At 40.6% G+C, this 25230-nt stretch overlaps 1 protein-coding gene and 1 long non-coding RNA gene across 2 annotated transcripts; one reads left to right on the forward strand and one right to left on the reverse strand.

The window, feature by feature from the left end:
- Positions 1-3341: 3341 nt before the first annotated feature.
- On the forward strand, positions 3342-5071 carry LOC310810847 (protein JTB-like). Its single transcript, XM_083678706.1, has 6 exons — positions 3342-3490; positions 3686-3801; positions 3877-3917; positions 4090-4175; positions 4286-4365; positions 4627-5071. The coding sequence occupies exons 2-6, from the start codon at positions 3728-3730 to the stop codon at positions 4781-4783; spliced, it is 438 nt and encodes a 145-aa protein (XP_083534832.1). The 5' UTR covers positions 3342-3490; positions 3686-3727; the 3' UTR covers positions 4784-5071.
- A 13596-nt stretch (positions 5072-18667) lies between these two features.
- On the reverse strand, positions 18668-24402 carry LOC310810542. The gene is made up of 5 exons (XR_014554440.1): positions 24279-24402; positions 21520-21606; positions 21316-21410; positions 20323-20427; positions 18668-19322 (listed from the first exon to the last, which is right to left on the reverse strand). It is a non-coding gene; the product is annotated as an uncharacterized lncRNA (long non-coding RNA).
- Between the last annotated feature and the right edge of the window lie 828 nt (positions 24403-25230).

Here is a 25230-nt window from a genome sequence, read left to right on the forward strand (position 1 = left end):
ACCCCTAGACTACTAGCCTCCCCCCCAGGCCTACTAGCCTCCACCCCTAGACTACTAGCTTCCACCCCTGGCCTACTAGCTTCCACCCCTGGCCTACTAGCCACCCTGAGACTACAGTTGTGAAAGGGTTGTATGGTATAAGCAATATGGTAATAGCTTTACCTTGTGCCCTTGTAGGCTGAGTGGAATTTTGGGCATTTGGCAATAACAAATTTGGCATAAATAGCAGTAAATGATAGAGCCATCATCAGCATTCTGAATGGTCTATACCCCAAATGTGTCTGCTGCTAATAAATGCAGAAATTATAGCATGACTGCTGGCCTTTCCCATAAATTAGTGATGTCATTATCTGGCTACAGCACCAATAGATTTCGTATACCTTTCTGAATGTGACATTTTTGACACCAATAACAGTCAGATCCTCATCCATATTGCTTGGCCATATAATAAGCCTATTCAATATTTTAAGATATTACGACACATATTGGATGGAGGTTGATTTAGAACTGCTGAAAAGTTTACATTATTCAAATGCAAGAGCGCCATCAGCTGGGCATTCGTTAGTTTGCACCATTTGAGGACATCTTTCTCAAAACGTCTCACTTTACATTTCTATTAGCAATTGAGCATGTATGTACAGTATTTTGAGGAACTGCTACAGTTGTAACACCTCTCTGTATCCTCTTTAATGGTGTGTTCTGTACAGAGCTTGAAACAGCGCCTGGGGGTCCTGGCCCGTCTTGGCCGGCCCAGGGGAGCGATGATGCAGCGCGGCGGCAGAGGCTTGGTGGCTGGGGGGCTAAGAGGGACAATCAGAAGAGGATTCTGTGTGCATCGAGCCAGAGGGGGCTTCCATAGGACACGCTTTGCTTTTAGAAGTGAGTTTTGGGATCTATCAGTTTGTTGTAGAATCACAAATATCAAAATAGTAGTAACGGCCGAACAGAACGGCGTATGTGTTGGCCTATACGACAACAAAAAAAGTATGCTTTTAATATAGGCCAACATTCCCTCCATGAACCTATTGGTTATTAGAATCAAATAGTCTGACATGAATGTGGTCCGTCTAAAAAGGAGTGCACTGCATTTAGGATGTAAAACAACATAGGAAGCTTAAGCTAAATGAAGTGTGTTTTTTCATGAGTTCATTGAAGTGTCCTGTCCTTTCAGGGCTGGGTCAGATGCGAGGCCGGGGAAGTGTAGCCAGGCTGGGCCAGCGCTGGGGCCTGAGGATGTACGGCGGCGAGGCCAACAGGTCTGGAGGTCTGGTCAGCCATGGGGCCAGGAACGGACTGGGAGGAGGGAGAGGTGAGGGCACCAGGACTGGTAAAACAGCTCTTTAGAGCTTCAACCTGGAACTGGGACTTGACTGGGGTGAAGAGTTCAGAAGATGGGGATAGAAATGTTCAGTAGCATAAAGAAGGCTTTATGGTATTGTTCACTTAAACAATTTGGAAACAATTTGTCTGCTCTATTACTGTAGATATATACTGTATCTGCGCTCTAAGCTTTTGATAGGATGCATGATTTTCACTGACGTGGGCCTATTATCGAATTACATGTTTCATAGAGCTACAGCACTTTAGTTTCAACAAGATTAGTTTCTTTAATTTGTACGTTTACAAATAAGTTATATAAGGGAATTGGCATAGTTTTTTTATTTATTTTTTTATTTAAAAAAATAAATTTATTTATTTAGTTTCCACTCTTAACTCTGTGTACACACTCTCCCCCTGCCCTCATGCTGCTGTCCCTCGCCAGGCAGGAGAGGAGTAGCTCTGGGCCTGAGCACCAGAGGATCTTTCTGGGGCAGGAGTCCTCCCATCACAGTCACCAAAGAGGAGCTGGACAACCAGCTGGACGACTACATGTCCAAGTCCAAGAGACAACTAGATGCAGAGCTAGATGCTTACATGGCGATGGCAGGGTCGGACTACATGGTGTACTAGGATCTCTGCAAGATGAGGGGGGAAGAGACACTGAGACTATCCAGGGACCATTAATAGGTAGAATTGCCCCTCACTGGAAATTAACTTGATTGTATGGAGAGGTTGACTGATTGACATACAAACTGACTGACTGCACTTCCAGCTTAAATACCAGGGAGGTATTTTACCAACCCAATTGATTAACTGTCCAAAATACCCTGAGCACTTCCCTAGTTTAAGTTATTTCCCATTTAAAAAAAGAAACTCAAAATGGGTTTGTTAAGAGTTTTTTCTGTAAGTTTATCAAAGTTTGCTGGCTAGTTAATTGTTTCTCCAGTAGGTCACTGTTTAACATATGAACTGTTTAACAATAGCAGATTATCGCGACAGCGTTCACGTGTACCATGTGACATACCACCAAGGGTCTTTGACTTACTCAGGGCTGTTTGAAGATAATAACTTTTTGAACAGTATATTGTGTACAATTTGTAAATGTGACTTTGAAAAGAAATACTCTCATAAGAGACTGTCAACCAAAAAACTAGAAATTGTGTGATTTAATCACATTCTTTTCATCATATTATTTACATGACTTTGAGTTGTTTATTTCTTCCTTATTTATTGATTTATGCTGTCAGTCATGGGCAGCACTGTCTAATGCTTTACTCATCCAAGAAGACTTTCATAAGAAGATATTAGATATAATTTCAGGATGAAAATGTTATAAAGGGCTATTTCAGACCAAAGACATTTTGTCAATTTGTTATTAGATTATAGAGGTTTTTTATAGGATGCATTAAATGTTATGTTTTTGTCATGTTTTTGTTTGTGCAAGACAACAGTCTTTTGCCAGCAGTTTTGGACATTTGATTGAGGGAAATATTGTGTCGGTTTACCATTTCTCTATACATTTGTTTTAGCTGGGAAATAATTGCCTGGTTTTGCCATTCTTCTAGTGAGAGTAAGTGAATGTTTTGGAAAGAAAAGTGACAACTGTTTTGAATATACTTAATAGGTTTGCCTTATTTTTGTTTACAAAGATTTGCTAATGCGAGTTCTGTATTGTAATAAAACCATAATTTTAAAAGTGGTCGTGTCATTGGTGTTTACTCAAATCAGTTCTTATTACCAGTAGCCTATCCCAAACGTTTCTGTATCTTGATGGAATGCTGCAATCATTCATTCACTGGTTTAATAACGCCATTGGCTGCTCATCTTTAACTCTGGGGATCCACCTGCATTCCTTCTGCCATGTTTGGAGCAAGTATCAGTAGTGTAAGGAGGATTTGTTGTGGCCTTAACGCAATTGTAAGGATAACATGACCAAATACCTTTAATAACTGGCCTGACATACTCGCTTGAGACTTCCACGTTCCTGAAATGCTAAATAGTCAGCTGACCTAAGGTGGGAATTCAAGATGGCTGATACGATACTGTCACTACTTCACACTTGCATTGGAGCAATTTTTACTAAGTGGATCAACGACCCAAATAGTTACACGTGTTTGAATTATCTACCATACTAACCAAAGAATGATTCAGTGACAAATTTAATTTTCGGGTAAGTACTACAGTTACTACATCTTCCAGCGTACCTGAAAGTCTGCCAACTTGCTAGCTGAGCGACGTAAGAGCCAGGATGCGTTAAGGTGCATGTACTAATAAAGTTGTCTAGCCAGTTATATCCAAGTAATTCGCTCTGTAACTAGTTCAGAAGTTATGTAACATAGCATTGTACGTGTCATCTCATTCAAAGTTGAATTTTGGAGCTCGAATTTTGGAGCCCTCACCCAGCAGGATGCGCTGTTGTACAGCTGTCCGACTAGCCGCACTCCCAGTCTACGCACTGTTCTCCCTAGTAGATCTAGTCAGGTAAACACAGCCATACCTCGTACTGCAAATGTATTAATGTGTCCAACTGCCAAACTAAACGATCGTTTCTTCCAGTGTCTATGGTGCTGCAGTTTCAGGAAAAAATTATGCCACAGGTAGGCTAAAATAATCCTGCATGCAATACAAAAAATATATATAATATATAATTAAGCAGTTGATCCTAGATTATTCAACTGCAAATAAAGTACAAATAACCTACTATTGATGTATTGTGTTACTTGCACATAGTCATATTTAATAATTTATTTTCATCATCTTAAATTACAGCAATGAGATCCACAGCCATCCATTGCTGGCAAGAGGAGGAATTTTTTATTTTGGAAGAGTGTGCTCAGTGCACTCCCTTTCACATGGTACTGTATGCATCATATACACTCCCATATATTCTACACAGATTGATTTTCCTGTACGATTCTTCAACAACCTAGTGTCACTGTCATGTTTCAAGTGTTCTCTCCTTTAGAAATCACGGGCAACATGCCACCTAACTGGATTCATTGAGAAGATCAACTGCTCCATGTCCAACACAATTGAATACAAAAGGTACCCATGATACCAAAGTGTTTAGTTCAGTTGTAAAGAGTAAATACACTTGCTGCCATGGATGAGTTGAAATGTGATTCTTTCAGATCTAGGCCACATGAAGTGCCCAGGGCCGGGGATAGGGGCTTGGTTTGGTTTCCGGTCCAGGCCAATACATTATTAAATCATTGTTCATCTTAATATTGTAATCTAACATATGTTAAGCAAGCTCACAGGAGTACAATAATAAAATCAGACTTTCTCATTCCATGTTTACTTTAGTTGCCGCGCTTCTCAACTGGAGAAAAGCCACTTCTGGAGATTTGAAGGTGTCATGATGGGTCTGATGGTTCTATTTGTCCTGCTGGTCACTGTCCGGCAGCGAGCCCTGGACCGGCATGCTTCTGAGAAGGTCCGCAGGCAGATTGAATCCATGTAACAACTTGATGCACTTGGACTGGCTTGAGATGTTTGCTCAAAAACTGCATGTGTTGTTTGCTCTGAAATGGGAGAAGAAGTCCAGAGGATCATCACTGGAAACATACAGGGTTGTATTTAGATTTTGTGTGTTGTGGTCTTATTATTATTAAATGTCAGTCTATGGCTATGAACCATGCACCGCAGAACTTTTCTTTGTCTGAACTGATCTTACCATATCAGATGTCTGGGAGAAGATACAGTATGTGTCACAGGTCCTTGCTCCAGTATGGTATGATACACAGGATTTTTTTGGTGAAGTCAACTGGTCTCTCTTTCTGAAATCTACTTGTTACCATTACGACTCAGGTAATCTAAATATAATGTCTAAATGTCATGGCTATGTAATGAAACTATTACGTTAAAGAAAGGTTTCCATCTTTAAACACTACTCACCAGACATGTTTGTCTGTGATCAAAGTGCATATTTTGTGTTTAGCAGATAAATTATTTATTATTATTATTATTATTATTATTATTATTTGAGTTTTTTTGTGAAATTCAGGTGTAAACAATGTAAGCCTACATTACATACAGTTAGGTCCATATGCAGTGCCTATAGAAAGTCATCATACCCTGTGAAATCTTTACCTTTTGTCACATTACATTGGAAATTAAAATAAATCAAATATAGCTTTTTTGAGCTGTATGTACACATTATAACCCTCATCATCAAAGTGAAAATAAACATTTAAAAAATTCTGGACAATTATTAAAAATTAATTAATTAAATACCTGGTTTGGTTAATTGATCAGCCCCTTAGAGTATATCATTATAAACTTGCTCAGGTGCAACCAATCAACTTCCAGATCGAACACCAGGCTAATTGCCCCCCACCTGACATCAAATGAAGTGGTTTTGATTACTTCAGAATAAAACCAGCTGTTTCTTGAGGATTCCACCACTGATGGGCAAATTAAGCTTTTGTGAAGCACTGAACCACTTGAGCCAATTGTTTCGAAAATGGGTTCATTACTCGAAGCTTCAGTGACCTCTCCTGGTGAAGTGCAAGGCTGCAGTCAAATTAGGCAGGCTAGTTGGTGGACAAGGCTTTTAATTACACGCACGCACGCACGCACACACACACACACACACACACACACACACACACACACACCTCAATGAGCAGTGTTGGAGAAACTACTTTACTTTTGTAGAAAAGATCTTTTGTTCTGAAGCATCTTTGCTTTGATCACCCTTGGATTTAAAGTATCTTTGCTTTGAAAATTCTTTGATGCACACACACACTAAGACTGAATATCATGTTCTATTTACAAATAAAGATTGATGAATGTGTGGATTGTGTTATTGAGGAGAGAGTGCTGGGGAAAATATGGCATAGGTTGGGTGTGCTTGTGTAACTATGGCAGGGGGTGATTATGTGGGATGGGGAACACTGAAAGATTACAAGAAGAACACTCAGAGAATACAAACGCAATACCAACAACAGCAACAACGCACCTACTACGACAACCCACAAATTGTGCATTGTTTAGAGCGGTTATAAAGTGTTGAGGCGCTCAAATTCAAAACTGTCGCAACCTGTCACCTGTCAGAATTGAGACGAGGCCAGAACCAGTCAGGTGATTCATTCAGGCAATGAAGCAGTTGCTGCTTCGGACGTCATATGTCACGTGATTTTTTTCGCACCAAAGCAAGCTTTGAAGCAGTGGTTCTATGGAATTGTTGTTCAGGGTTTGAAGTACGTATCGAAGCTTCAGTGTCGCACTGCCATCACTAGATTCCACTACTAGAAGTGCATGGTTCTGCAAAGAATTCACCATGGTTGGAAAAGTACTTTCAAAAGGCCTCCGGGATAAAGTTGTAGGAAGGCACAAGTTAGATGAAGGCTACAAAAAGATTTCGAAGGCTTTAGCTATCCCTCTGAGTACCGTTCAGAGCATCATTAAGAAGTGGAAGGCATATGGCACCACCAACACCTTGCCTAGATCAGGCCGTCTGTCCAAACTGGATGACCGAGCCAGGAGGACATTGATCAGAGAAGCTACCAAGAGGCCAAAGGCAACTTTGAAGGACTTACAAGTCTTTATGGCTGGGACTGGTCTGTCTGTGCATGTGACAACAATCTCACAAGCTTTACACAAAGCTGGCCTGTATGGCAGGGTAGCAAGAAAGAAGACTTTTCTGAAAAAGTGCCACACTCTCGTTTGTGCTATGCAAAAACACACCTGGAAGATTCTGTTGCCATGTGGAAAAAGGTTTTATGGTCAGACGAGACTAAGATTGAACTTTTTTGAAAATGAGTTTTTTAAGGCAAAGAAGTGGAATACTCTGCAATGGCCGAGTCAATCACCTGATCTCAACCCGATCGAGCATGCATTTCACTTGCTGAAGACAAAACTAAAGGCAGAAAGACCCACGAACAAACAACAACTGAAGACAGCTGCAGTAAAGGCCTGGCAAAGCATCACAAAGGAGGAAACCCAGCATTTGGTGGTGTCCATGGGTTCCAGACTTCAGGCAGTCATTGCCTGCAAAGGGTTCTCGACAAAATATTAAAAATGAACATTTTATTTATAATTATGTTAATTTGTCCAATTACATTTGAGTCCCTGAAAATGGAGGACTGTGTATAAAAATGGTTGCAATTCCTAAATGTTTCATACAATATTTTTGTTCAACCCCTTGAATTAAAGCTGAAAGTCTGCCCTTCAATTGCATCTCGATTGTTTCATTTCAAATCCATTGTGGTGGCGTACAGAGCCAAAATTATGAAAATTGTGTCACTGTCCAAATATTTCCGGACCTAACTGTATATATTAATGAAGTTATTTGACAGGTGTGTTCATTTGTTTTTCACTCATTCTGTCTTTGCCATCAGTGTAGCAGACCTGGGTCAAATAGTATTTGAGCATTTGATGCAGTCTAGAGTAGCCTGCTTGAGCCTGGAGTAGCCTGCTTGAGCCTGGAGTAGCCTGCATTGAGCCTGGAGTAGCCTGCTTGAGTCTGGAGTAGCCTGCTTGAGTCTGGAGTAGCCTGGAGTAGCCTGCTTGAGTCTGAAGTAGCCTGCTTGAGCCTGGAGTAGCCTGCTTGAGTCTGGAGTAGCCTGCTTGAGCCTGGAGTAGCCTGCTTGAGTCTCCCTGTAGCCTGCTTGAGTCTGGAGTAGCCTGCTTGAGTCTCCCTGTAGCCTGCTTGAGCCTGGAGTAGACTGCTTAAATCTCCCTATAGACTACTTCAGTCTACCTGGAGGTCCAGCTGGTTTGCACTTGTGGGGCAATTCCATTGGTTCCATGGAGGAAATATAGGCAAGACAAACTCAATCAAGCACTGCAAAGTATTTGAAATGATTTAAAATACTATTTGAACCTATGTCTGGAATATAGTTATGTAATTATGGTTTGGGTTATGTTGTTTCCTAATTCGTATTCATAATTATTACATTCTGGTGTAAACTGTGCTGCAACTGTCACTGTTCAATTTTCTATTTTAAAGCAGAATTTTAACCTGTAATCCAGTGGATTTGTTGTTTTCATTATTCAATAGTAGACACATTCACAAATTCATTCATTCTCTAAGCAATAACACAGGAGAAGAGAGTGTGTGCTGTATTGTGGATATCAGAATGGCTGAAATGCTTCCTGGCCAATCACAATGCATAATTTGGTCAACCCGTTGTTTAATGTGAATTAAAGATCAGTTTTCTGGGTTTGTTCTTATAACACTGTAGGAAAGTTGCTCCTGTGCAGTTTGCATCTATGCCCTATGAATATGTGATAATGAAATTGAGCAATAATTCATAATGTAAACCATATATTTTATTAATACTGTATGTATATACCCGTATCATAGTTGGTTGAATAAACAGCACTAAGCTGCGGCCAGAATGGCATTGTGCTGGGCAAGCCGTTCTTCAATGGAGGGGCTTCTGTTCTTCTAAATGGCTGCGCCCTACTAGGTGGTGCGCTCTGCAGACGTTTGGGGTATGGGTCAGAGTTCAATAACATTTAACTTTGAGCAGCTGCTGCGCTGGACTCCACACTGAGTGCAGCACATGCTGCCTCTCATGTGAAAAGCCTTAAAGGTAGACTCTGGGATATGATGTCGTAAAACCAGTGGAGCGATGCTGCCAGGAGATGCAACACTAGAGAAGAGAGCATGTTGCGACTTGAATGCGCTGTGCCATCTTATCAGGGCAGTGGAACGAGTGAATGGTGTTATAATACCATAAGACAGTTCTCATCCATACCCATCAACCCATATCAGATCTGTAGCCTACTGTATAAACGCAGATCAGATCTACAAAGGCATTTAGCATCAGTGCTGTTAACTTTATCAGAACTACATAAGTACATTACCTGGCCGATCGCTCTTACCAGGTGACGTGGAGAGCATTGCTGTCCACGAGCCCTCACCACTGGGGTCCCCCAGGGCTCTGTCCTAGGGCCCTTACTGTTCTCCCTCTATACCAAATCTCTTGGCTCTGTAATTTCCTCACATGGTTTCTCCCACCACTGCTACGCAGATGACACTCAACTCTTTCTCTCCTTCCCCCCCTCTGACTCACAGGTGACAACACGTGTCTCTGCGTGTCTTGCAGACATTTCTGCTTTGATGTCAGCCCACCACCTCTAGCTCAATCTTAACAAGTCTGAGCTGCTCTTCCTCCTGAGGAAAGCCTACCCTCTCCAAGACTTCTCCATTAGAGAGAACTCTACTATGACCTCCTCCCAGACAGCTAAGAACCTTGGGGTGATCCTTGACAACCACTTATCGTGTGCGGCGAACATCACAGCGACAGCACGCTACTGTAGATTCTTCCTCCACAACATCAGAAGGATATGTCCATTCCTCACCAGAGAAGCAGCACAACTCTTGGCTCAGACACTTGTGATCTGTCACCTTGACTACTGCAATGCACTCTTGGCCGGGCTCCTCACCTCCGCCATCAGACCTCTGCAGCTCATCCAGAATGCTGCCGCCCGTCTGGTGTTCAATCTCCCCAATTTCTCCCATGTCCCCTTCCTTTGCTCCCTTCAATGGCTCCCGGTAGCAGCTCGCATCAGATTCAAGACCCTGGTGCTCGCCTACCGAGCGGCAAAGGGAACAGCCCCTCCCTACTTGCAAGTGATGGTCAGCCCCCAAACCCCTGCCCGATAACTCTGTTCTTCCACCTCGGCTGGCCGCCTGGCACCGCCACCTCTACATGGATGCAGCAGTCGCGCTACTCGGTCACAGCTTTTCACTGTCTTGGCGCCCCGCTGGTGGAATGAGCTTCCCACTGCTGTCAGGACTGCAGAGTCAGGACCTCTCTTCCGTGGTAGATTGAAGACCCATCTCTTCAGGCTACATCTTAACTGTCCCTCCTAAAGACCTCTTCACCCCCACTACCCCTTCTTCTAGCATTGTGACTGCCAATGGCCCATGATCCTAGCATAGATTTTTTGTAAGTTGCTTTGGATAAAAGCATCTGCTAAATGTCAAAAATGTAAATGGCAAATGTACTGTAATAAGTATTACCGTAATAAATAAAAATCATCATCATGTTAATTGTTCACCCACATGCACAAACTATGTATGATATCTATGTTCATACATGTATATGTGTAGCCTATCCTGCACATCTCTATACATTTATTGACACAGACAATAAACGGTGCTTCAAGGACCTCTAATGAAAACATAATGCTGAATGAAATTCATGCTTTTACCTGTGAGTGTAGGCCTGCACTACTTTGTCACATTTGAAAAACAGAAAGGGCAAATTAATTATCAATTGTCAAACTGAAAGGCTATATAGGGAATATACCATTCACAAGCACTCGCCAGTGTGGCAGGTGATTTACCCGCCACAAGGAAAATGTAGGCCTACTAGTGCTTGGCATGTGTCAATTTCAGACTCTGCAAGTTGTGTGGGAAAACAATACAATACAATATTGTGTTTCGGATGCACGTGTGTACTGAGTGGAGGCTTTCAACAAAGCAGCACATCATGTCCAGTAAGAAATGTGTTGCTTTTGTTGCATGTTTTTAATGTTTTGTGAGTGTTAGAGCATTTTGCAAACAAAATTAGTTATTTTGGCCAGTCAGCTTCTGTTTCAGCCTGTGTGTTAATTGTGTTTAAAATGTGACGTCAGAGTGGCAAATGTGTTTAAGCAAAAAAGAAAAACTGTAATGTGCTTAAATATTGCCCCTGGGGGGGCGCGGACACTCTCCCGGGGGTGCGCGAGTAGGCTACAGGATGGGAGGGGGAAAAAAACTAAAGAAAACACGAAAAATCACGGACTCACTGGCTATTAGTAGACCTACAAAGGAGATGCAACAGATTCCCCCCATGTCGAAATGCAAGTGGTTGGACTATTATAACACACAAACAAATCAACCACACAGTTTCATTTCAAACCTACCAATACAGGGGGTAGTATTTTGAGCCTGTGACGCGACGTCACGTAAGTGCTACTATATAAGCGTCCGCACACGCGTCTTAGCTCCATTCACTCTAGTCTAGTCTCTTGCCAAGTTCACTTGTGCCAGCTCTCGCTAGTCTATCTGTTATCAATCTCGATATCGATTTACTTAGACCCATACTTCAAAACCCAAATAGTCTTTTTAAAGACTAACCCCACAAACAGTCTTTTTAAAGATTATCCCCATCTCAGCCCTAGCCAGTAATTTTTTAACTGCTAGGCGTGCACTTAGCTAACTAGCTAGCAACTTTTTCACCGTGTTGCAACACAACTATACGACCCACGCGACTAAGACACACACACACACACACACACACACACACACACTCACCCACTCACTCACTCACTCACTCACTCACTCACTCAAGGACTACAATTGTTAAGTCTTAAAAAAAATAAAGCATAAATTCATATCAGAGGTCTGGTGCCAATTCCCAATTATAGCAATAGCCTAGTAATGATAATAGGCCTACTGATGATGATAATGATAATAATAATAATAATAATAATAATAACAACAACAATAAAGCATGTAACCTCATATAATTATATAGCAATAGCCTAGTAATGATAATAGGCCTACCACTACTCATAATAATAATAATAATAATAATGCCTGCAAGCTCACATTAGAAGTCTGGTGCTACTGCCAATTATAACAATAGCCTAGTAATGATAATAGGCCTACCTACCGCTACTGATGATGATGATAATAATAATAATAATAATAATAATAATAATAATAATAATAATAATAATAATAATAATAATAGTGTGGGCCGGGAAGGGGTGGCGCCGGTAGGAGGGGGGGCCCAAACTGCAATGAACCAGCTTTGGGGGGGCCCAGCTTGCAAAAAGTTGAGAACCCCTGCCCTAGCCTATGCGTTGTACTATGAGTGTATCTATGTATGTATTGTTTCCCTTGATATGCTTAAGCTGATTTTGACTTTGAGAAACACCTGCCATCAGTTTGATGAGGAGGCTAACTGTACGTTTCTTTACAGATATTTGCATCTTTGCACATTGCTGTCAGCCGCTGTTCTTTGGTGACTTTATTGTTATGCTGCTATTTGTTTTTTAATATCTTGTAAATTGCCATTATTATATTGTCGAGTCATACGTGGCTAACCAGCGGTGGTCAGTCATAGAACCGGTTAATGTTGATTCAGGTTCCTGTGGAGCTGGCATAAAACTAGGCCCATTGACTAGGACACTACACTGGAATTCGCACTTATTGCTGTGCTTTGTGTGCGTGTGTATATAACTTAGCCCTGAGTTGGCTTATTTGCAGTTATCTACGACTTTTGCCTTGTATGGCTCTTATACCTTGAGTTTGCCTGTTTGTAGTGATCTTTAACACAGTGTGTAAGGCTTATGGCCATTTGTCACAGCTAGTTGCTGCAATCTTAAGTCCAGCTGAGTACTCCATGTATGTCTTCCTCTAGTGGCCCTGGTTTGGTCCTGCCTAAGGTCTGATAGCCTGTAAAAGTTGTTTCTTTTTGTTTCCATTTATTGTTTATGAATTAAAGATTTTAAATAGCCTACTGTGTACTATTCTCTGAGCCAACCTGTCAAATAAAACTTTTGTACTTTAAAATCTGTTTTGTTCACTTAAACTGAACACTTACCTCTGGGGAAGTTAACAAGTTACCTTTCGGGTCTCCCACTCTGTATTTGGGAGTGGCTAGTGCCTCCTGCAGTTTACACATGCATCAATTGAAGGAAGCATATGAAAAGAAAAAAGATCTGGAGGAAAGAGAGCAAAGAGAGAGACTGAATTGAAGAGAGTGATGCAAAGACAGAGAGGAAGAAAAGAGACAGGGAGGAGGAGAGAACAGGAGAGGGGAAAGTGATAGAGGAGAGTGTGGAAGAAAACATAAATAGGGAAATTATACTTAAGGAAAACAGAATGACCAAGAGAGGAAATAAAGGGAGAGCTAGTGGAGGGGAGACAGTGGAATGAGAAGACTGAGGATGAGAGAAGAACAGAGGACAAAATGACATGACTATAGTGAGTGACCAAAGTGAGGATGGTGAAGCTGAGGACAAAGCTAGTGCTGATATGAGGAATGACAAAAGTGTGGAGGAATGCATAGATAGTGAGGAAATATACCAAAAGGTTGAGAAGAAAGGCAGGAATGAGGAAAAGAGAGGTGACCACCAGAGTGATGGAGAGAAAGACAAAACCATGAGGAATGGACATATATTAATGACAGTGAGTGTCCAAACAGATGACATGAAAAAGGATAAAGATTAAAAAAAAAAAGATCTCCACACTGATCAAATTTGGACAGATGAGGAAGATACTAGCGAAAGAATAGTTCATCCAAATGTTGTCATTCTTTTATCTTGGTTTAATATAGGACAAAGTCTTCTTTGCTACAGCCATCGCAGGCTGACATTGGCATTCACTGCCATAACAATGGAAATCAATGTTGCCCACATATTGCATGCCAATCGAAAGTAACCTCAAACCAAGTACTGTAACAAAGTGATAAAGGCTTATCAAAGATTACAGGTGCCCCTAGCCCATAGTCCTCTTCCAAAATAAGAAAAAGATACAATAATGATGGAATAGGTGAACTTTGGCTTTAAAAGACTCAACAGAAATATAGTATAATGAGATCTCCCAGACTGATGAAGAATAATAGACAGATGCCTAAAATAGAAGTGAGATTTCATATGCTGTGAAGAGGAGGAGCAGGTGAAAGAAAGAAAGTAAGTGGAGAAAACAAGGGAGCAAAGCAAAAGAGCCAATCACAGTGCCAAGGTAATTAGTGAGTGGAGGAGTCCCATCACACAATTACTTGAGATATCATTTTGAGTAACAATTCTAGTTTCTTTTTGTTCCACTTGTTTACTTTCTTTCCTACAGTTTTCCCATCTTTTCCTTGGGCAAACAGACCAGAGTTCAAAACCCAACAGCCACACTTGGCAGAATAGACAGTGAGGACAATGTAAAGATGGGCTAATGGAAAACTGTTTTGATTCAACAGTTTAGATTGCAGATTAATTGATAGGTTGCTTGATTGATTTACACTGAGCAGAACCCCCCTCTCTCTTTATGTTCCTTCCTCAGATGCTTTCCTCAGATGTCTTCCTCAGATATTAATTCCAAAATTACATTAACTATTATCTTTGCATTAAGATGGACTCAGCTCAACTTACTGAGTGATTTGTTGATGACATTTTTGTATTTTAGCTAATTTTAAGAGTGCCATAGCAAAGGGTCTGAATACTTATGTACATGAGGTATTTCTGTATTTCATTTTTAATAAATTTACTGAAATTTCAAAAAATGTGTTTTCGCTTTGTCATTCTGGGGTATTGTGTGTGGATTGATGGCAAATTATTGTTAATTTAATCCATTTTAAATTGAGTCTATAACACCACAAAATATGGAAAGAGTGAAAGGGTCTGAATACTTTCCGAAGGCACTGTATATTGTTTCTTTTGATGACTGATGTATAGATGATTCACTTACATTAGACAAATGTACTTGTTGTAAGTCGCTTTGGATAAAACCGTCTGCTAAATGTCAAAAATGTAAATGTAAATGTCATTACTTTATGCATGATAAAATACAAATAAAATTTAAAAAAAAATAAACATCAAGATTTGTGGAGTATTCCAGTTGATTTTGTCAAACCAAGACAAATGCTGTTTTGTGTGACTGTGTGTGACTGTGTGTGTCTGGTTGTACATTATCTTCAGACATTCTGCAAGTACGTTGGGGGGTGTTTCTGTGTGGGAGTATGTGTTTACACCATAAGTGGTCGTGTTTCTAAGCAAGAGAGATATACCTATCAACATATCAACATAAATGCGAGGCTGAAACCACACTTATTTTGAATGGCCATACCTGAATATACCATGTGTCCTTTAAATGGTTGGCAGAAATGTGATAACAAACTACCCTAAAACAGTCAAAATCACCTTTTCGGCAGTTACAGTAGTTCATCCCAGACAGCACACATGGACCGGATTGACGTTGTCACTATATCTACACTACGAAAAATGTCTGATGCGCTTACAGTACATAGATATAGCATGGAGATCTTTTTCTCATCAGGCCTCCGTCGGCAATACATCAGAAAATAGTCTTGAAACTTTCTTCAGCTGCTCCTTTGCCGACCATCAGGTACAGTAGGACAGAGTTTAAAAGTTGGCCGCCGGTGTAATGATGTTGCAAATCCAGCACACGTATCACTGTTTCCGCACAATGTGTAGCGGTATCATGTGTATCATGTTATCAGTATGCTTGTCTCCAGCAGGGAATGGGGAGTTTGTTACGATCAACAGACATTTTAGAAATTTTCCGAGTTGGTAGTGACATCCTCATTAATATAGTGTGTCACTGATTCCTATTAAAATCAGGGACCCTGCAAAGACAAGAATATACATTCCGAAATCACGTTAATTATTATCCTTGCACTCAGATGGACTCAATTCAACTTATTGAGTAACTTGTTGAAGAAATGTTTTAGGAGACCCACAGCAAGGGGGGTGTAGACTTTTGCAAACAGGTCTTCTCTGTTTTTCATTTTTATAAACTTTTTATAAACTTTTTTTGTTTTGTTTTACTTTGAGAGTGTCCAGTAGGCTGATCAGATCAGTTGGGGAAAGTCCTAATTTAATGCATTTCAATTCCAGGCTCTGGGGCAACAAAAAGAGAACATTTTGAAAGTGTACACTTTCTATAGGCACTATAGTGTCTCATTTTAGGCACTAGCACAGCTGGGCTAGTAGACTGCAATCTCTACAAACCCAGGTTACAATCTACTAGGCCACGAAAACATGCCATGGCTAAAGCAAAAATATAATTAATACAGACATACTGTAAACAATACTTCAATTAGCTAGGCCACGGCAATAATTCTATACCCAATAGAACAATTGAACTGTACATTTATTTTGAATACAGCTTTAAAAGTATAAATGGTATAACAAAGGTTTTCTCAAGCAACCTGGTCAGTGTCAGTCTTTACAGTTGTTAATGTTGGTTTGAAGTTTCTAGTGTAAACGATTTAAGCTGTATAGGTGGTGGAAGAAGGCAAATAAATACAAATAAAAAGTATGCAGAAGAGCTATATTTATACTTGCTAAAGCCAGCCCACTAATTATACTACATATCATGTAAAGCTAAACCACTTAGAAATTGCAACCTGTTGAAGAGCAATGATTTATTAGTCAATTACTCTGACCCCTTTCCTCCACTGCTCTGCCAACATCATACGACAACAATTAGATCAAAGCAAGCCATCTGCCTTGCACTCAACCTTCTAATCGCTCCTAATTTACTTGTAATGTTTTTGGCAGAAATCCCCAAAGTGTCTACATTGAGAAATCCCATGCTTCCATCTTTTGGCATTCAATGCTGTCTAATCCAGCAGTGCAATTATTTCATGAATTGATTGTCTATGATATGAGAGCAGTGCATTTACATTTACTACATAAATGACCTATATTAATACAGCAATTATAATCATAGTAGTTGTTCTGTAGCTCTTCTAATCAGTACAATAAGCAGAATATGCCCCGTAGCACTAAAAATACTTAATGGTTTGTTTCTCATCTGGAGTCTGTTAATGAACTCAAGAATAAAAACCTAGCTAAACTAGAAGAAATAATCTCAACAGGCTATGTGAGATACTGTATTTGTGATTCAGTATTGAATAATGTAATGTAGTTACAGTTGTGCACAATAGCACAATATTTCCCCCCCCCACACACACTTATGCACACTTAGACCCCACAGAGTGGAGTTAGTTCCAATACAAATTGAGACATATGGAACATGAGTCATATTTTATCTTTCTGCAGCTGGAAGTACTTTGCGTGTGGGTGCGGAGGGTGGGGGGGTGGGAAAGGAGGGGGTGGGATTGATTAAATAGCTGCACATAATAAGACTCTGATCAACCATTCAGGATAGTAATATCACTGCTTCTATGAATTTGAAATACTTGCTAGAAGTTTTGGTAAGCAGAAGAGTGAGACAGAGGAGTGTGACAGAGGATCACTTTAATAGCGCAAACTTGAGCCCAGAAGTATTCCCTGAACAAGGCAGCTAATCCTAGGGGTTGAGGTGTCCACTAAACAGGGTGGCTAGATAAGGCAGCTAACCCTGGGGGTTGAGGTGTCCAGGGTGGGGTTTAGGTGTCCAGGGTGGCTAGATAAGGCAGGTAGAACTGCACCACAACAACCCCTAGCAGTCTATGCTTTTATTTCATCTGTTCAACACCTATTCTACATGTTTTCCCTGAATGAATGAATGCCGACTCCCAATGCAGTCCATCCCTCTGATCTTGTGCATGCCTGCCCCATCCCATCCCACGATGAACCAGAACAGTCCTCTCACTAACAGCCTCTTGGCTTCATGTCAGAAAGACAAACACGATCTCTGAGATCATGTCGGAAAACAAAAGAAGATAAAATAAACAGAACATGTTGAGGAGTAGCACTGAAAACCTTCCCACATGTCACCAGGGACATTATAATTCCTGCTTTAATGCTTTTCTAAGGAGGGTGAGATAATTGGAACCCTATTACCAATACATGGTTTGTCTGACTTATTCCATTTCACATCTGCATGACCATAAACCTAGACCTTAAACCATTGACCACAGAGATAGAAAAAATATTTTGGATTGTAGAAAGCCAGAAAGATTGTAGAAATCTACAGCCGTCTGTAGCCAGTAGATTTTGAGAAGGGCTTTACATTGGATTTTATTTGTATATACAGTACAGCAGTTCTTCTTAAAATAATTTTATCTCACATCATTGCTTTTATGGCGACCTAGTGGTGATCAGACTTTTTCTTAGAGTTTGCTACTTCTTAATGTCTTATGGTTGTCTACAGAATTTGGAAAAACTGCTTTTAGCTACTGTGCTCCTCAGACATTCAGAGGTTGGAGCACTTGGTCCTTTACACTAGTTTTAAGTCCTTGGTTAGAAACCAGCTCACAGAGACATGCTGTTGTTTTGATTGGTTAATGTGTGTATTTTGTTGTGTGTGTTTTTAAAGGTGTTGTATTATAAACAGGGCACACTCTCGGTCTCAGTGTGTCTTCCTGGATAAATAAAGGTAAAAAAAATACAAATAAATAATCTAACAGTTGCTTATCAGCAACTCAGAGTTTTGCAGGAATGTAGATGGAAACACTGGACATCTAAGCATAAACACATATTTTCATTAAAATGGTGGAGAACGCATTTACTTGAATCTATCCACTACATCCCTGGAGTTTAGATCAGAAAACCAAGACCATGGGCTTTACTGAGTGTACTGTAGAGCATAACTATAGACAAATATTACACATACTGTATCAGAAGGTCATAAATGTGAATAGCCATAAACAAAATTAATTTAAAATCATTATTATTAAAAATATCATATTGATGAGGAAGAAAATTATATGAATAATGCTTGAAAATATTTATTGCAGAATATAAACAGTGTGTTACAAAGTTTTTTTGTACAAAGACAAAACCAAAGTGGGGCACATGTGGTAAAATGTTTGTGCAATTCTCACTCTGAATCCCTTACTTAAAATGTGCATGTAACTTAAGTGAAATGCATCGTTGTCACCAAAGGATGTATACAAACTATTTGGTTTTGTTCTCATTTCTCAAGGATTAGGCCCTAGTGGCCAATGAATTTTTACCAAGCACAAACATAATTTGCGTGAAAAAGAATCCCTCAAAGCTTGTGTGCAAAATAAATGGTTAGCTAAATTTAGGCTTTCTGATGTGGCATGAACAAGTATGTACAAAGAGAGTGGCTTTGAATTCATAAACTATTTATAAGCAGCAAGACCTAGCCACCAAAGTAAACAATTTTATAAAACAAATTTAAAAACATACTGGTCACTTGATCATGCAAAAGGCACTGAATTTTACAAGGTAAAGATGCCATTGAAACACATCATGTTTCTCATAATCAGAGAGATGAGGTCCTCACCACCATGGTTATGTGTCCACAGATTATGTTTATATTTCACATTGTGTCCAGTTCATCATTTCAAAACGGCTGATCCCACATCCGTTTTGTTGGTAACTTTTCTCTGCCCTGGACCCTGCATGTCAATGACAAATACATGAGTTGAGAAAAACATGTTGGTGAGCAGTGTTGGGGAATCTACTCTACATGTATTTAACTAAATGACCAATTACTTTACAAGGAAAGACGTTGAACTTCACTAAAGCTACCCTTGAGAGAAATGTAGTTTGTCAATCTAAAATGACTTTGAAAAAGTAGTTCACTACATCAAAACTACTTTGTTCAACACACAACAGTCAGCTACTGAAAGATGACTACTGTAGTCCGTATGACAGAAACTGAAACGACTGAAATGTTCCGAAATCACTGAGAAAGATCAAAACAAGTGAGGTGGAGCAAAGTGGGGAGATAGGAAGCAGTGAGGGAATACATTGTAGAGGCATTTGATGTTCAAGGGCTGGAATAATAGTTAATTCCTATTTCTTTTTGGGGGGGGCGGGGAAATGTAGTGACAGTAGCTCACTACACTGCTACAGTACACGGCAAACAAATAGTTAACTACTGAAAACACTACTAAGATTTGAATTTAGTTCAACTACTAGTTGAACTACATGTAGTGGAACTACTACCCAACACTGTTGGTGAGTCAGAAACACAAGGAATTGATGGCCCTGTCTCTAAAGTATTAAAGTATTAAAACACTTTGGACAGGAAATTGTCAGCATCTAACCTTGTTTCTTTCCGAGACCCTTTAATTGTATCAGCTGTGAAAATGATGCTTACTTTGGTGTCCTCTGGCCCATTTGGGTATTCACACGTGTTTTGTGAAAGCTTTTCTTATATGAATGATGGGAGTCAACAATTAAGAGTTGGTGGTTACTTGACCTTTGACTTTCAGGTCGTAGTTCAACTTGCATGCATAGTTTTGTACTTACATAATTCATCACCTATCCAATAAGCTATGTATCAACACACTGGTATAACTGTCTGCATAATTTAGAATTTGTGAAGCAAAGTACAAAAGTAAGTACATATAAAGGACGTTTTATGTGTTGTTATTTAGAGGGAGGCTCTACCTGTGAATGTTCCGTTGTGCCCGGTTCCATTCAGAGTAATCGACAGAGTTGGTGAGCAGCCAATCCCAGAAAGATCACAGGATATGGCCGGCCAATCCCTGAAGCCTGACAGGATCATGAAAAGGTTGTTAAATACACAATAAACTACAGAATGGGAAAACACAATTATGAAGAGAGCAACCTGATCTCATGCCGATACAAACACGTTCCAAAAAAGGAGTGTCCCAGGCACGATTTGAACCAGCGACGTTTGGGTTGCAAGTAGTTTTCTGTGGCATGGACAATCGGAACATGCGTCTGTATCTCGGGGTGAGCAGGCTGGAAAAGAGCCTTTAGCTTTGCCAAGAGCAGCGGTTGTGTCATGGACGCCTTGGCGAATGACCATAACGTAGCTGGAGTCCATGTATCATTTCTTAACAGTATTGCAGTATTTGGATATTCTCCTTCTAGGCTATCACTGTTCAGGCAAACCTCTCCCTGCTGAATGCCTATTCAGCATGACAAATCTAAACAATTGAGGCCCCCACATAGAGATTTGTTAGGAATGGTAAAAATGCAGAGCTAAGTGAGAGATTGTAGAGGCATGACAAGACCCAACACTGATTTGGCATGTGTACTGGATATGTGTCTCTGTATAAAACAGGATGACTGGGTCAGTATGGACAAGATGGTAATAATATATCATCATGTTTATTTATCCACCACTGCATTTCCTTAGAGACAACCCAACTACACAACATTCTTGGGACATCTTCAAGATGTTCCATCTAACTTTCAAGTGAACGTTCTCTTTACTTGGACATTGGAGCAGCAAAAATCCAGTTGAACCTTCAAGTAAGTTTTCTTTCTACTTTCTTGACACTGTTTTGCATTTAAAGTATACTGCAATTCCATATTATGGGGGACAGGGGTACATCAATGGGACTTCCAGCCTAAGATTAGGACCAGCCAACATGTATACCCAATAACAGAAATTCACAGAAGATACTGCACCTTGTTTGTGGGAGATCTGTCATCGTTCCGAGTTGTTTTCTTGTCTTGTTCTAGAATTTCATACATTGTGTAGTCCACCTCATTGCTGGCATTACCTTAAAAGTAGAAAGCAATATTGTTGGCAGGTGGAACCTATCAGAAAGTTATTGGAGCCATACTTGCATGTTGGCACTAACATCAACTCTCTCAACTCTACTAGCTTACTGTAGAAGATGTAATCGAATGTGGCATTGTAGTCGTAGTCTGGCGTTGGAGTAACATCGTAGTCATACTCGTACTCATCTTTGTTTCCTGTGGACAGAGGAGAGTGGAGCGCTTTTATAAAACACCTGGCAACCCCTGAAACAAAAGGCATCCACATCATACTTCATGTACCTCCTGTCTTTCACTGAACTATATCCTACTCCATTGTATCCTCAACATCTCCCATTACAAGCATATCCAATGCAGTACATGCGGATTACCTTGTATCATTTCAGACAAACAAAAGTCCCTGATCTGCCCATGGTGGTGTCTGGGGAACCAAGACTTTTTGTTTTGTCTGCCCCAGGGGAGCAATAAATATTAGGGTGTTGCTTCATTCTTTCCCTTGCCCAAGACAAATAGAGACACCTTGTGTGAGTTATGGACCAAAGAGCAGCAGAGAACAATGGAGACATGAAGGAGGTATGTCTCCCAGGGGGATGTATGTGGTGGTTGGCAGTAAGACAATACAAAGAGGAACCAAACTTCCATCAATCACATGATGAGCAGCGAACAGAGAAGGGCTGAGTTGCAGAGTGGTGTGTTACGGAACCCTCTGCAGCGGAATGGTGTGTAACAATGAGAATCGGGTTTCCCCTGTCGGAATCTCCTTGGCACTTGTGGAGTGAGTAGGCAGCCGCATGTGGAGGCTTGTGGTTGATTAACATTGAAGGGCATGTCAGAATGATTGCATAAACTTTTGGACAATATCCTGTACTGTGATTTAAGGCTACATTTACATGTACATGTTACATGTACATTTTAGTCATTTAGCAGACGATCCAAAGCAACTTACATTAAGTGCATTTAAATTAAGAGAATCAACTATACATCACGGTCATTGTAAGTAAAACCTTCCATAACATGGAGCATGTGAGGTATCAAACAATTTGTCAATATGCAGAGAAACATGACTACTTTGAGGACTGGTTAAAAGACCATGCTCAAGACAAATTGGACAACAGTTATGGTTGTATCAACAGGTTATTTAACCCACTGATCCATAATGATGGACATTTTTGCATCTATACAAAACCTCTTTGATGTAAGTCTTGAGGGAAAGAGGAAGTGTCTTCCTTTCAGCCAAAGATTACAGGAAGTAGGTAGGTCATATGGGGATACTGAACAGGATAATGGGGAATTGAAAATGAGAAAAAGTGACTGCTGGTCCAGTATCCACCACTGGAAGTTGGACATAAGATTATTGGCCAGTGTTTCAAATGTAATGTCAATTGATAAGATCTCCAGAGCGGTGGCCAACTGCAGGCAGAGAGGTACGACAGATGTTCAACGATCAGCCCAGCACGATAACGTAGATGTGACTGTGAGGTCGTCTGCTAAGCATCTTTTGTCCTGAAGTTGTGTCTCGGATGTTGTAAAAGGAGAGGCTCACACTGACTGGGATCAATGCCTAGGATTAGTTATCTCTCCATATGATTGATGCCAGACACGAAGGAGCAGTAAGCCCTGATAAGCATAGCCTTGTGTCCATTCATTCACCCACTATCACAGTAATTGCTGTTAATAGATATTGCCCACTCTCTCAATCTCCCCTGTGCATTGAAAAATATTAAATGGAACTGTTACTGTAAAGAAAAAAACTCAAATACAGTTACAAAGAAGCCTACCAAAGTCACACACTGGCCCCCCACTAGAGACTCATTAAGCGATGAATGAAAGCAGTAAGGATATCCATTTCCAGAATATACCTTTGACGGACTCCCATCCGTGTACAATATGACTCTCTCTGAGAACCCAGCTGTCTTGTGCTCAGGTTCACTTTTTTTCATCTTTCCTTTTATGTTTGGAGAGCCAGTATCTTATATGATAAAGACCCATGATGGTAGCAGATGATAGATTGTATCGCATTTAAGATGTTTTCATTCAGAGTGAAGTGGCCTGACTACAGAGCAATTGCTATTCATAGCACAGTGTGATAAAACATCTAAGACCTTAATAGATAGAACATACCAAATGCATGCTCCGACTGCTAAAAGCTAGGTTATTTTATAGCTAGCATTTAAAACTTCCTCTGCTTTCTCCTCTTTTTTACAGCTGTATGAATGAACAGAACAGCTCACAACCCCGCTTTAAGTGTAACTTACAGTTCTAGGCGACTTCTTCTCGCAAACTCCATAGACTGATGAAGATAAACGTGTGCATTTGACAGACTCCCAAAGAAACTAGCCAAAACAAGACAAACAAGAGCCCAAGAGAAGACAAACAACAACAGTGTTGAAGAGTGGTATGGGTATCCCAGGGTTGTAAGTCTACACTCTCTGGCTGGACTGCATCCACAGCATGAAGATTACAAAAAAATATCCAGCTGGGTGAGTCCGTAGTGGATCCACAGAGTAGCTTGATTATTTTCTCTCCAGCAAAAGCAGGCTGGTGCCTGAGAAAACTCATTGCCTACAGTAGGGTTACAACAACACTGCTCATGTCTACTTACAGTAACAGTGTGCCAGAGTGAATACCCCAAGGCAAACGTCTCCACCAAACCATACTCAAACCCTAAAACAACCTCTACCCCTGTCTGGAGTTTCATACAACCTCTGACCCTGTCTGGAGTTTCATTATCAGCACTTCAAAAGTCCCTCTCTTGATGCCCTGTGAGAACACTTTTGTATGAGGCTTCTATCCAACCAGCATGCATAGATCACCCTGAGGACAACCAGTGCTGAACCCAATGAAGAAGTCAAAGGTCAGTAAGTACTCACCCCAGCACAAGGGTAGCAGAAGTGCCCCGGTGACCCAGAGAGAGAGCAGTCGTCTGTGCATACTGGAAGGGAGACAGGGTGAGAATGGGAAAGGAAGCGACGAACACAGACACCGTGGTGTGTGTGAGTGAGGGGGGGCAGGGGTGGGGGGTATGCACATAGGTGTGATAGGGAGGTGGGGTTTAGAGAAGGACCAGAGGCAGTATGTGGAAACTCCCAACATGAAGGACACTTTCTTTTCTGTCTGTCCTCTGAAAACTGAAACTAAACTCCAGCCGGCAAATCCTGACATGTAAGGATGTTATATAATCTGCAGTTAGATCTTGCAGTTGATTTGTGCTGTTTGTTTGTCTCAAAGGAATGATAGATTTTGGCAACATGTCAACTTTGCTCATGCATTATGAGACAAATGATTGCAACATATAACTTAACAGAAAAGACAGTTGATGAACTTTGCTCCATGATTTATTATAACATGTTAAGAACAGCATAGCCAGGGGAGACTCTGTAGACTTTCTCTCCCTGATTTTTTGGTCCTGTGTGTGTGGCTATATGCATATTTCATTTATTTTAAATGTATGCCACCAGGTAAAATTCTTAGTTGACCATGGGATGAACAGGGGTGAACAGTTAAAAAAAAAGTCAGACCTTAAAAGCTGTGTGTGTGTGTGTGTGTGTGTGTGTGTGTGTGTCAGTGAGTGAGCCTTACCATGACATGACCTGGTGATAAGTAGTCACAGGAGAGGATGGAGAGAGAGGTAAAGAAAAACACACTGCTGAAGGGAAAAGCTCCCCCTTCCCCATTCTACACACTCTTCCTGTATGGGGAATCTGAGTAAACGAGTGTAGATATATGGGACTTTACTGTATCCGCTTCTTTACCTCCCCCTACATGTCCTAACTAGTCCCAGCTGTCTGATGGGGGTGTGTGAGTTCTACCATGGGCTTAGGG

This window comes from Argentina silus, assembly GCF_951799395.1.
Source record: "Argentina silus genome assembly, chromosome: 10".
Taxonomy (NCBI): Eukaryota; Metazoa; Chordata; class Actinopteri; order Argentiniformes; family Argentinidae; genus Argentina; species Argentina silus.